The 13,417-nt window shown below is 47.4% G+C and overlaps 1 protein-coding gene across 2 annotated transcripts in view; it reads left to right on the top strand.

The window, feature by feature from the left end:
• Positions 1–13,417, top strand: part of DTX1 (deltex E3 ubiquitin ligase 1) — a 60,529-nt gene that overhangs the window by 23,514 nt on the left and 23,598 nt on the right. For both annotated transcript variants that reach the window (XM_080986322.1, XM_080986323.1), the window contains exon 3: positions 4,814–5,495. In XM_080986322.1, the coding sequence (XP_080842448.1) occupies positions 4,814–5,495 (682 nt within the window). The remainder of the gene's footprint in view (positions 1–4,813; positions 5,496–13,417) is intronic.

Below are 13,417 nucleotides of genomic sequence, written 5' to 3'. Positions count from 1 at the left end.
CAATCAGCCTTCTTTATGGTCCAGCTCTCACTTCCATACATCACTACTGGGAAACCATAGATTTGGGAAACCATAGATTTAACTATAGGGACATCCTAAGGAAAAGCGGGACATTCCGGGATCAAATCAGAAACCGGGACGGCTTCTCTAAATCAGGGACATCCCTGGAAAATAGGGACACTTGGAGGGTCTGTTTTTCTCCTTCTCTCATAGCCCTAGAACTTCTGGATGTCCAAGGAAGCTGAATGTTGGAAGATTCAGGACTGATAAAACAAAGCCCTTCTTCATGCAATATGTAGTTAAACTATGGAACTCACTTCCACAGGAGGAAGTGATGTCCCCCAACGTGGATGGCTTTAAAAGAAGATTAGACAAATTCAAGGAGGAGATAGGGCTATTCCAGGACCATCCCTGGAAAATAAGGATACTTGGAGGGTATGTAGAAGGCACCTTCCTGCACTCACAAGCCAGGCCAAAAGGGGAGGCAGTGAGGAGGACTTGCTGGTGCCCCTTGCGGCCTGTTCCAGGAAGACACTCGGTGCACCGCTTTTTGCTGGCGGGTGGCTTCCTCTTCAGCAGTGCTGCAAGGCAAGAGTGCCAGGATCCCTGCCAAGCCGGCCCTCGCTGAAAGCAAACACCACGGAAACCGCTGGTGTACGGCCGTTTAGCTTTATGAGTCTCCGGGGAGGGATGCACAGTTAACGTAACACTTCAAACATAATTATTGATTGCGCACACAGCCTGCTGTTCTGGCTGCAACATCAGCATGCAGAAGGGAGAGACGAGATAAGCTGGGCAAGGAGGGCTGGCTCTGTATGTGTGTGTGTGTGTGTGTGTGTGTTGGTGTGTGTTGGTGCCCTATTACATGGTGCCCTGGTGGGTTTCAGGCATGCAGGAGTCTCTTCCATGCCTATCTGGCCCATCTAGCTCAGTACTGGCTACACTGACTGGCAGCAGCATTCCGTGGCTTCAGGCAGGGCTCTCTCCCTAAGTGTTCCCACTAGCGCTTTGGGCCTTGTACCCTTTGCTATGAGGACAGCACTGCTGCACTCAGGTCCTAATTGTCGCTGGGCTAGGTGAGCTTTTGGCCTGGTCCAGAATGGCTCATCTTACATTCCTATTTAGGGATGCAGATCTTGGCTAAGCAGTAAGAGATGCTTCCTAATGATCAGAGCGACTAACCATCTACGTTCTCTGTAGGGGTGCGGGTTGTGCTGTGGTCTAAACCACTGAGCCTCTTGGGCTTGCCGATCAGAAGGTCGGTGGTTCGAATCCCCATGACGGGGTGAGCTCTGTCCCAGCTTCTGCCAACCTTGCAGTTTGAAAGCACGCCAGTGCAAGTAGATAAATAGGTACCACTGTGGCAGGAAGGTAAACGGCGTTTCCATGTGCTCTGGTTTCCGTTACAGTGTTCCATTGTGCCAGAAGCGGTTTAGTCATGCTGGCCACGTGACCCAGAAAGCTGTCTGTGGACAAACTCCTGCTCCCTTGGCCTGAAGCGAGATGAGCGCCACAACCTTTGTCTGGACTTAACCATCCAGGAGTCCTTGACCTTTTTATGTTCTCTGTCCACTGTCAGAGGCAGCATGCATCTGCATACTAGTTGCTAGCATTCACAAGTGGGGAGAGTTGCTTTTGCACTCAGCTCCTGCTTGCAGGTTCCCACAGACATCTGGGAGGCCACAGAGAGATGTGCTTGTGCTATGTTCTGCTTCCACTGTACTTGGCAGTATGTCTCTGAATACCAGTTGCTGACATTTATTTTTACTACTACTACTACTACTACTACTACTACATACTACAGTGGTATGCTTCAGGTTACAGACGCTTCAGGTTACAGACGCTTCAGGTTACAGACTCTGCTAACCCAGAAATAGTACCTCGGGTTAAGAACTTTACTTCAGGATGAGAACAGAAATTGTGCTCCGGTGGCGCGTCAGCAGCAGGAGGCCCCATTAGCTAAAGTGGTGCTTCAGGTTAAGAACGGACCTCTGGAACGAATTAAGTACTTAACCCGAGGTACCACTGTACTATTACATTTCTAACCCATCTTTTCTCCGAGGAGCTCAAGCTGGCGTACCTGGTTCTTGCCACTCAACCATTTTGCCCTCACAGCAACCCTGTGAGGTTGGTTAGGCTGATAGATGGTGTCTGACCCAAGTCTCCCAGTGGGCTGAGTGAAGATTTGAACTTGGGTCCTCAACGCTCTAACCACTAGGCCACATAGGCTCTCAGTCACAACTGGAGAGAGCTGCTGTCGCATTCAGGTCCAAGTGCCTGGAAGAAAATGGTCCAGTTATTGCCTCCCGTCAGTTCCTGAAAGAATCCACCTCCCCCCTCCCAGTTGCCCATCACTGTCTCCAGATAGGCTTGTGTCCAGTATATGTGTGCAGGTATAGACTTGCCGATCAGAAGGTCGGCGGTTCGAATCCCTGTGACGGTGTGAGCTCCCGTTGCTCGGTCCCTGCTCCTGCCAACCCAGCAGTTCGAAAGCACCTCAAAGTGCAAGTAGATAAATAGGTACCGCTCCGTTGGGAAGGTAAACGGCGTTTCCGTGTGCTGCTCTGGTTCGCCAGAAGCGGCTTAGTCATGCTGGCCACATGACCCGGAAGCTGTACGCCGGCTCCCTTGGCCAATAAAGAGAGATGAGTGCCGCAACCCCAGAGTCGGCTACTACTGGACCTAACAGTCAGGGGTCCCTTTACCTTTACCTTTATATGGCTCATGAAGTGGGGCTGCCCAGCACCTTTTCTGAAATCAATTAATCCTGCCATATCTGACCTTTATCTGAACTGGAACTTCCCTTTTCCCAAGCGTGTTAGCTCTGTTCACAGGGTGACAAGGGGAGAAGGAAAAATTCTTTCCCTAACAGAAAAAGAAAAAACTCCAGCTGTGGCCTCAGATGGAATCTGCTTGGTGGTGTTGGATATAAAACGGAAAAGGGATCAAACAGGGATGTGTGTGTGTGTGTGTGTGTGTGTGTGACATCGGCTGGGAACATCCAGAGAGAAAGCAGAGACTACTCCCGAGTCTGTTGGGTCCATGGAATAGGTGAACAGGAAGGCTCAGGCTTGCCCCGGGCTGTCAGGAGGGCTTCCTGATCATCAAGGGGGAAACTGAGCAAGAACAATGGCTGGGCTGGAGCGCAGGCTGGGCTGCGGAGCATAATCGTGTGACTAAACGCGGCCCGGTCCAAATTGGCTGAGCAGCTTGTGTTGAGAGGGAGGACATTTGGGATGGGTGGAACCTGATGCAGCACAATTAGTGCTTGCCTTAGCACCACAGTGCCAGCAACTCTGGGAGTGATGCAGGTAGCAAAGATATGCCCAGAATGCATTGCCAGAAAACGGGAAGGTGTTAAAAGCAGCCCTAGCAAGACCTCCCTTGCTAGCAAGAAGGGGGGGAAAAAGGGCTGTGGATCTACAATCAATGCAAGGAAATAAGATGAAACTACAGTTGCATACCCTCCAACATTTCTCCCAGGTCAATAGTTTTCAAGCCCCATCATCATGGCCTAGGTAGAGCCATAGATTGGCAGAGGAGCATTCGATTTTCATGCAGAATGTAGATCTCAGGTTCAACAGGAATCTTAAATCCCCAGAGTAATATGGTTCAGCTTGCACCTTTACCAGCTGCTCTGATAAGACAATGCTGTTTCCAAGATGGCTTAAAAAACAAAACAAAACTAGAACCCAAAAAAATCTACCAATCAAAGTGAAGTGTAAAAGGCAGGTGCACACTCTCCAACATTTCTCTGATGAAAATAGGGATGTCAATAATAATAATAATAATAATAATAATAATAATAATTCACCCATCAGATTGGGTTGCCCCAGGCACTCTGGGCAACTTCCAACATATATAAAAACATAATTAAACATTAAACATTGAAAAAACTTTCCTATACAGTACAGGGCTGCCTTCAAATGTCTTCTAAAGGTTGTATAGTTATTTATCTCCTTGGCTCGGGGGCCACATAACTCCATACCCTCCAAAATTTCTCAGGTGAAAATAGGGGCATCCTAAGGAAAAGCAGGACATTCCAGGTTCAAATCAGAAACCACGACGGCTTCTGTAAATCCGAGACTCCCCCTGGAAAAATAGAGTAATATTCTTCTTAGTTATATGTTTATGAAAATAAAGTTCCTTGGAATATGAAGAATCTGGACACTGTAGTCTTTCCAAAGAAGCTATCAGTCACCTAGGAGTTATTTAGGTTCCTAGCTGTAAGCTACTCTGCTACTTTGCATATCATCAAGATTTATTTTACATACTGTCAAACCTCGGCTCCCAAACGCCTCCGTTTTGGAATGTTTCGGCTCCCAAATGCTGAAAACCTGGAAGTAAATGCTCCAGTTTTCGAACGTTTTTCGGAAGTCAAATGTCCAACACGGCTTCCGCTTCAGTGCAGGAATCTCCTGCAAGCAATCGGAAGCTGTGCCTCCGTTGTCGAACATTTTGGAAGCCGAATGGGCTTCCAGAATGGATTATGTTCGACAACTGAGGTTTGACTGTACAGTGGTATCTGGGGTTACAGACGCTTCAGGTTACAGACTCCGCTAACCCAGAAATAGTACCTCGGGTTAAGAACTTTGCTTCAGGTTGAGAACAGAAATCGCGCGGTGGGGGCATGGAGGCAGTGGGAGGCCCCATTAGCTAAAGTGGTACCTCAGGATAAGAACAGTTTCAGGTTAAGAACGGACCTCCAGAACAAGTTAAGTTCTTAACCCGAGGTACCACTGTATACGTAACACATGAAACTGTGATTCCCCACCTCTGATCCATCGCTTCTTTCTCCTTTGTTCTCTCCCAGGGACAATGCGCCCGGTGCGAAGGAACTTTTACGACCCTTCCTCTGCCCCCGGCAAGGGGGTTGTGTGGGAATGGGAAAACGACAACAACTCCTGGACTCCGTACGACATGGACATCTGCATCACCATCCAGAACGCGTACGAGAAGCAGCACCCGTGGCTGGACCTGTCCTCGCTGGGGTTTTGCTACCTGATCTACTTCAACAGCATGTCTCAGGTGAACCGCCAGACGCAGAGGAAACGCCGTCTAAGGAGGCGCATGGACTTGGCTTATCCTCTCACCATCGGCTCCATCCCCAAGTCCCAATCATGGCCCGTGGGGACCAATTCTGGGCACCCTTGTTCGTGCCAGCAGTGCCTGTTGGTCAACAGCACCCGGGCAGCCTCCAACGCCATCCTGGCCTCCCAGCGCAGGAAGGTGTATTCCGGGAACGGGAACGGATCGCTGGCTGTCCGGCAGAGCAATACGTTCAACGGAACGGCAATGTGGTCGCTGGGCACCATGCAAGCCAGCGGGACGGGCAAGATCGAGCAGGTCCGTTCCAGCAATGGGATGCAAGTGGCCACTTTTTCGCGGAGCCAGAGCGCGCCCAGCCACACCCAGCTCCCCGGCCAAAACAACCTGAACCGGCCCGGTACGCAGCGAGTGGCCATCTTGAGTACTCGGGCTTCCATCCCACCAGGGTAAGTAGCTGAAAAGTATTTGTCACTTTTATTTTACCTATAATGAATATTTAGGACTAGGTTCATCGACCTAATGCAATAACAATGAGTAAATATGGAGAAGGGTGGATTGGTCAACGACGGTGTCCTCCACCTCATACAAATGAAATGTAAAAGGGCCGTGAACAATTGCTGCAACAGAATAACAGACGAGTACAGTGGTGCCTCGCAAGACGAAATTAATCCGTTCCGCGAGAGTCTTCATCTAGCGGTTTTTTCGTCTTGCGAAGTAACCCTATTAGCGGCTTAACGGATTAGCGCTATTAGCGGTTTAGCGGCTATTAAAGGCTTAAAGGCTTAGCGGATTAGCTGCTAAAAGGCTATTAAAGGCTATTAAAGGCTTAGCGGATTAGATAAAGGGGGGGGAAAGCGGAAAAAAAATCTCAAGACTCGCAAGACATTTTCGTCTTGCGAAGCAAGCCCATAGGGAAATTCGTCCTGCGAAGCAACTCAAAAACGGAAAACCCTTTCGTCTAGCGGGTTTTCCGTCTTGCGAGGCATTCGTCTTGCGGGGCACCACTGTAGTGACTTTTCAAACGAGTAGTTCAGTACTCCAGTTGATATGCAGCAACTGGGGGGGTACCTAATGGTTAGAGCATCTGCTTTGCATGCAGAAGACGGCAGATTCAATCCCTGGCATCTCCAGGTAGGACTGGGAGAGAGATCCTTGCCTGAAATTGTGGAAAGTTTCTGCTAGTCCATGTTAACAATACTGAGCTAGATAGACTAGGCAGTTTGATGCAATGTAAGACAGCTCCCCAGGCTCCTGCATACAAACAGAAATCTTGCAACAAGCCAGCTAATACAGATTACAGGTGATTTAAACCCTGCCTCCATCTCAACCATTCCTCCCAATTTTAGCCATACAGCTTCCTATGTTCCTACCAATCGCTGTTATTAACAACCAGTGCATAGCCCTAAACATTTTGTGAATCTAAGTTTGGGCTCATTGAGGCACAGTATTTCAATACGAGTAGGAAATGAGGGTACCCGTAAACATTTTTAAAGAAAAAAAGCACTGTTAGCAACAGTAACATTTGAGACTAAGGCTAGTAACTAACCTGACTGTCTTGCACTGTCACCAAAAATCATCACCATCCAGTCATCATCGTTGTTGTTGTTGATGCTGATGATGGCATCATCATCATCATTATTATTATTATTATTATTATTATTATTATTATTAATTTGTTACCCAAAGGTCTCATAGTGACTTGCAACTCATTTATAAACATCTAGCTCACTGAGTGACCTTTGGGCCAGTTGCTGTATTTATTTCCCCCGATTTGAACTATAAAATGGTGATTTTCTTGAGTCAAAATGAGAGTACCCCTAAAAATTTTTAAAGGAAAAAAGCACTGACAGTGTGTGTGTGTGTGTGTGTGTGTGTGTGTGTGTGTGTATGTATTTACACACACACACACACACACACACACACACACACACACACAGCATTTTGGATTGCCATTTTTATCCAACGCTATCCCTACTCAGAACCCACTGGAATTAGCAGGCATGTCTAACTTTGCTCCATTCATTTCGGTGGGCTTACTCTGAGTAGGACTAGCACTGGGGTTTTCAGGTAAAAGAGTCAGCCTGTCTGTCTGTCAGAGCCCCACACAATCACCCTCTGCTCTCCTCCCCATCTTTGTCCAGCCGGCCAGTATTGACATAAACAACAAAACAAAACAGGGAAGAAGAGGCCTCTGAATAGCAGCCCACCCAAGTCGCGAAGGAGACCGCCGCACATGATTCCTGCGCGTTGGAGTTGGGTGCTCTCCGCATCCCCCGCTCTGGTGCTCAGGGTGGCGGAAGCTGACGTCGCCCGCTGTTGCCCAGGCACCTCGCCTGAGCGGCAGGCGCACCCGGGTGCAATGTGTCAGCTTTGGCCAGAGGAGAGCGGCCTTGTGTTGCCACGGCAACCAGGTGGCAGCGCTGCAGATTCTCTGAGAATAATTGGAGCCTCTGGGGCAGCGCTGGGAAAGGGGCGGGGGGGGCAGGCTCTTTCCTCTCTGCTGCTCCCTCCTGTCATTCCCTTCCTCGCATTTGCTGTCTCTGGCCTTTATTCTCTGCTTCTCTTTCTGCCTAGGAAGACTCAGAGAGGCCATATTCGCACCCTGCACTGGAAGCATCACTTTAAACAGTCACGGCTTCCACCAAGGGAGTCTGGGAGTCATGCTTTGCTAAGGGTGCGGAGAGTTGTGGGGAGACCTCCCCCTATTTCCCTCAAGGAGCTACAATTCCCGGAATGGTTTCAGAATCAGTCCATCTTTCCAAGGAACTCTGGGAATCGTAGCTCTGGGAGGGGAATGGAGGTGTCTCCTAAAAACTCTCAGCACCCTTAGCAAACTACAGCTCCCAGAATTCTGCGAGGGAAACCGTGACTGTTAAAGTGATGCTTTATGGCAGCATCCTAGTGTTTAAAAGGTATGGTGTGAATGTGGCCTCTGTCTGAACCCTGAATTCTCATGTAACACTTGGTATTTGGGTACAGATATCTTGGGGACAAAATATACCTGAGCTCATTGACCCTTCATGGAGGTTACCTGTGTGTTAAGAATGATTGTTTTCCCGCCATTTTTTTTTAAAAAAACTAGAAAATATTTTTTAAAATTTGATGCCAACGCTGCACTGTAAGGCTGGTTAATCTCACCATTTCAAGTCTCCAGGGAAATGAGTCCATTTCTTTCACCTCAAAATGCTCTAAAATTGGGTACCCTATTGCGGTCGATACTGATTTGATGTGATTCTGCCAGGGGTTAATAAAAACCTCAGGGTCAATAGGGGTCTGGGCTTGAAGAGGCATAGTGTGGAAAAAAAAATTAGGAACAATGAACTTATGAAATCAAAGCCATGGGCATGTACAGAGCGTACTTCCTTTGCCAATGACTTTTTTGACATTTTATGATTCTTAGTCATGTTGATCAATAACAAATAAACCTGATTATGCATTTATATTTCTTATTCCACTTACATTCCTAAGAATCTGGGCTGGTGACAGCTTGACAAGCTCATTGAAGGGTCAATGGACACAGAAATTTGGGGGAAACCTGCTTTGAAAGACTTATTTAGTCCTGGGGTAGAGAACATAAAACCTTTCAAGCTGGTCCTCTGGACACTCCCCACATGGCCACACACTGCTTTCCCAGGCCACATTTCTTACCAGCCCTCCCAGTTTAAGCTTTTCAGGGAGGGGGCATCAAAGGGCTGCATATCGCGGCCCCCTGCTGGCCCACAAGTCAGTAGCAGAATTAAAATGGGCACGTGGGCTACAAACACCTTTGCAGCGGATCTCAATCACACCACGAACAGCCAACAAAACCATCTGTGTGCTGAGCTGCGGCTGCAGTTTGCATGAGCTTCCTTCCTCCTCGTGAGTTTGCATTTTATTTTGTTATTATTTTTTTGCCTTTACTGCTGGGGTACAGTAGTTTCTCGCACATCAGGGAAGAGAGCCTCCTCACCTGCGGAGTTTGAGATGCCCACGGACAGGTAGGGTGATCCTGTAAATGGCCATTCTGGTGAGGGGCCAGGCAGGTTAAACTTTATATGGGCTAACCCCCAGGCTGTCAGACGTTAGGGCCAGGGACCTCTGGTTCCTTTTGGCGAAAAGAGAATGTTTGGGTTGGGGAATATAAGGAGGCTGCCTTAAACTGAGTCAGACCATTGGTGCATCTTGTCTTAACTGACTGGAAGAGGGTTTCCTGCAGGGGACATTCCCAACCTGCAGATGGCCAGGGGTTGAACCCGGGACCTTCTGCTTAATGCCTTCTGCTTAATGCTGAGCTTAATGCTGGATTAATCTGAAGAGAGTCGTCAAAACATATGGAGAATGGAAAATATTTAAGGAATATATAAGACTATATTGTAAAAATGATACCATCTTAGCAGAACTTGAATGATACTTGTAAACAAAAATAAATGAAACAAATACTCTAGTGGAATGTATGAAAAAGGGTATAAAGTAAAGCTGTGCGATAAAACCATGGCAACAGAAACAGTATAAGAGAACGATTGGAAGTTTTATGCAGAAACTTTTATTTGATAGACACGATTTTGTATAAATTTTTGGTTCTTTTTCTTTTCTTTTCTTCTTTGTCTTTTTAATTTTTTTCTTAGTTTTATGTCTTGATGTTGTTGTTTTTTGTATTTAACTTTTCTATACTTACCTTCGTTGTACGTTTGTATTTTAAACCAATAAAGATTTACTTTTTAAAAAAGGAAAAAAAGAAGAGCTATGTCAAGGGTTCAAGCTTGTCCCTTCACCCACTGACTGCACCCTCATCCCAGATGTGTGGCTGAACTTTCTCAGGAGCAGCTGCAAAATGGACTCTGCACCTGCTCTTAAAACATTCTGTTCTTTAGCAGGGTGCTTCATAGGGAAATCAGTACCAGTAAACGGCTGCCAAATCTGCAAGAGGTGTGGTTTGAATTTCCACTGCTTGTCCATCTTAGTGATAGCAGAATCAAGATTGGTTGCTGGTGTCAGATTCAGTGGTGCCACTAAGGGATTTGAGAACTCCCACCATTCATTTAAATCACTACAATGCCACTTTAAATAGTTGTGGCTTCCCCCCCCCCAAAAAAAATTATGGGAGCTGTAGTTTGCTACAGGTGCTGTTAGCAGATCACTACAGTGGTACCTCAGGTTAAGTACTTAATTCGGTCCGGGGGTCCGTTCTTAACCTGAAACTGTTCTTAACCTGAAGCACCACTTTAGCTAATGGGGCCTCCTGCTGCTGCTGTGCCGTCGGAGCACGATTTCTGTTCTCATCCTGAAGCAAAGTTCATAACCTGAAGCACTATTTTGGGGTTAGTGGAGTCTGTAACCTGAAGCGTATGTAACCTGAAGCGTATGTAACCCGAGGTACCACTGTATTTCTCTCCCAGAGAAGCTACTATTTTCAGAGTGGTTTAACAGCCAGTCCCTCTTCCCAGAGAACTCTGGGAATTGTAATTCTGTGAGGTGACCACACAACCTCATGGGGGAGGGGAGGCTCCCACTGCGATTGCAAAGATCAGGGCTGCCCTTCAGATGCTGTGGGACTCCAGCCAGTTCCCAACATCCTTGACCATTGAGCATGATGGCTGCCAGGGTCACTGAATTTCCCCACCTAGAGAGAGAGAGAGAGAGAGAGGAGTACACATCATTTCCGCTTTTTCTGCTATGCCCTGACTTTGTTTACTCTGCATGAGCTTCTATCCTGCTGATTTGGGAGCAGAAGAGTGGAGCGTTTAACTCCGACACAGAAATGCTATACTAGATATACAGCAGGGAGTGGGGAAACAGAAACCGCCCATAATTGTCCTGTTATTATAAACATGTCAACGCATTTGTCAACAACGCTTCAAAATGGAACGTCAGCTCCAGGGCATTGCAAGTGCAGCATGTGCACGACTTTGGTTTCGGAGCGCTTTCGCTTGTGAGTTCAGGGAGGGGCCATAGCTCAGCAGCTGTGCGGATGTTCTGCATGCAGAGTACAGTGGTACCTCGGGTTACATACGCTTCAGATTACACACTCCGCTAACGCAGAAATAGTGCTTCAGGTTAAGTACTTTGCTTCAGGATAAGAACAGAAATCGTGCTCTGGCAGCACGGCAGTAGCAGGAGGCCCCATAAGCTAAAGTGGTGCTTCAGGTTAAGAACAGTTTCAGGTTAAGAACGGACCTCCAGAATGAATTAAGTACTTAACCCGAGGTACCACTGTATCTCAGATTCTGAACGAAGGGAAGGGCCACCCTTCTTAAATGGTACCCTGGAGCACAAGACAAGTTGCTAAGTACCCACGTGGCTTCGACCAGAAAGTCTGGCTCTCCAGGCCTCTCTGTTTGGCCCTTGTAATTCTCCCTGGCCACGCCTCCTCTTCCCTGGCCACACCTCTCACTGTCCCTGCTTTGCCCTCTGAGTGTTTTTGCCTAGAGCTGCAGAAGGAGTCCACAAACTCTAACAATACCTCCTGCATCTCTGGATGGAGGATGCAGAGCTGGGGGGGTGTAAGCATGTGTAGAAATTAGCTTATTGCACAAAGGCAAACTTTGCACCTCTTTTAGCCCTGGCCCTGCCCACCATTGGCATGTGGGCCTCAGAAGGCACCCCACCCCTGCCTTAGTGGGAGGGGCTGTTGGCTGGGCGGCTGCTTTGCACGCAGAAGGCCTCAGGTTCAATCCCTGACAGCTAAAGTATTAGAGACCAAGTCTTAAGAGTAGCTGGAGAGTAGCTGGCAGTCAGAGAAGGCTGTCCTGTTGCATGCCGATAACCCCTGCCTGAGGCAAAATGGAGCTAGTGATTTATTAGAGACATGCCCCAGAAAACCTTGTGCATCCATAGGTGTCGAAGGAGCCTGTGCTCCAGTAGAGCACTCTGCTGGTGGTATATTCCGATGTGAGCCTTGAAGACTACAGGCAGGTGACATAAATAGCTCTCCTTATAGGATTACCCCAGACAAGGCAACATTCTGGGACTGGGCTATAAGCTGGCACACATCACGGTACTACGTTTCACCTAAGACTGTGCAGCTGACACAAGTGAGATATGTAGCAAGAAGTGGAAAGTCACGTAGGACTCGTGGCTGCAAATTTCTTCTGAGAAGTTGGAATGTTCATGAACGTTCCTTGACCCCCTCAGCCACTGAGCCAGTAGTCTGGTTTCTAAATACTAATAGTCATTAGCAATGCGGATCTTTCTGTCTATCTATCTATCTATCTATCATCTATCTATCATCATCATCTATCTCTATTGTCTATTCTATCTATCATCTATCTATCTATCTATCTATCTATCATCTATCATCTATCAGCCTGTATTTATCTCAGATTTGTATATATGTGGTAAAGCAGACTTCAACTTTTAAAGCAGATATGTAGGGCACAATCTGGTCACAGTTAAGCACTTCCAAGGACAATTTATTTTGGAGCAGGTGAGACTTATGCAAGTCCCTACACCACCGCCACCCCATTCAGATCAGTGGGACTGGCATGTAGCAGAATTGCTGCCTATAGCCAGAAAAGGCTCCACCTTTTTTGCCGTCTGCTCTCCTAGCTCCACCCACCTGTGAAAAACCACCCCATCCTCATAATCTCCATCCATTATCAGAGGTTGGCCTCCCCGCCCCACATCCACCCACTGATGCATTGCAAAGCCTTGAAGCCACTGACAGAGGAGCTGCGCTGTTCTGTCACTTTCAAAAGGAGATTATGCTCCTTTCTTAAACCGACTGACCTGCTGGTCTCCTAATCCCAACCTGGAGGGGCTGCCCAGCCTGTTTTCTTTCTCAAAGGGGTGGGGAGACAGCCGTAGGAAGGAGCCATGAAGACCAAGCTAGTAATCAGGTGAGTTTGGATGCATCTTGTAGATGTGGGTTTAAATCCCGCCATGGCCAATTGCTGTTTTTGTGAGGAGTGGCAGAACATTTTCTTTGCATGCAGGAAGTCCCAGGTTTAATCTCTGGATAACTTTCCCCCACACATCCCTCCTCGGTAATGACTCTCCTTACCTGGGCACTGCTGAGAGTCCAGCATGCCCCAGACATGCACATAGTCTATACTAAAAACCAGGCTTTTGGGGTTTCAGCTCCAGCCCTCTAGAATCAGTTACTGGGTAAAATTAGACAGAAATCCGGTATAATGATATTTAGGTGCCAACAGAAGATGCTTTTTCTTTAAGAAGGCTTTCCCTGAAGTGAAACAACCCCTAGGAATGGTTCTATTTGTGTTTGTAGGAATGGTTTTAGTTGTTTTTATAATTCGTTTCCTTTCTCTTTGTGTGTTTTATTTTTGTGCATCACTTCAATGGCCACCGTGAAGCGGTTTACAAATTTGTGAGATAAAGAAAATCCTCAGATAGGGCTGGGGAAAGGTAAAAAAAGGGTAAAGGACCCCTGGAT

Source organism: Podarcis pityusensis, assembly GCF_964106645.2.
Source record: "Podarcis pityusensis genome assembly, chromosome: 16".
Lineage (NCBI taxonomy): Eukaryota > Metazoa > Chordata > Lepidosauria > Squamata > Lacertidae > Podarcis > Podarcis pityusensis.
Note: the sequence above shows the minus strand (reverse complement) of the source record. Positions and strands in the feature narration are given on the sequence as shown.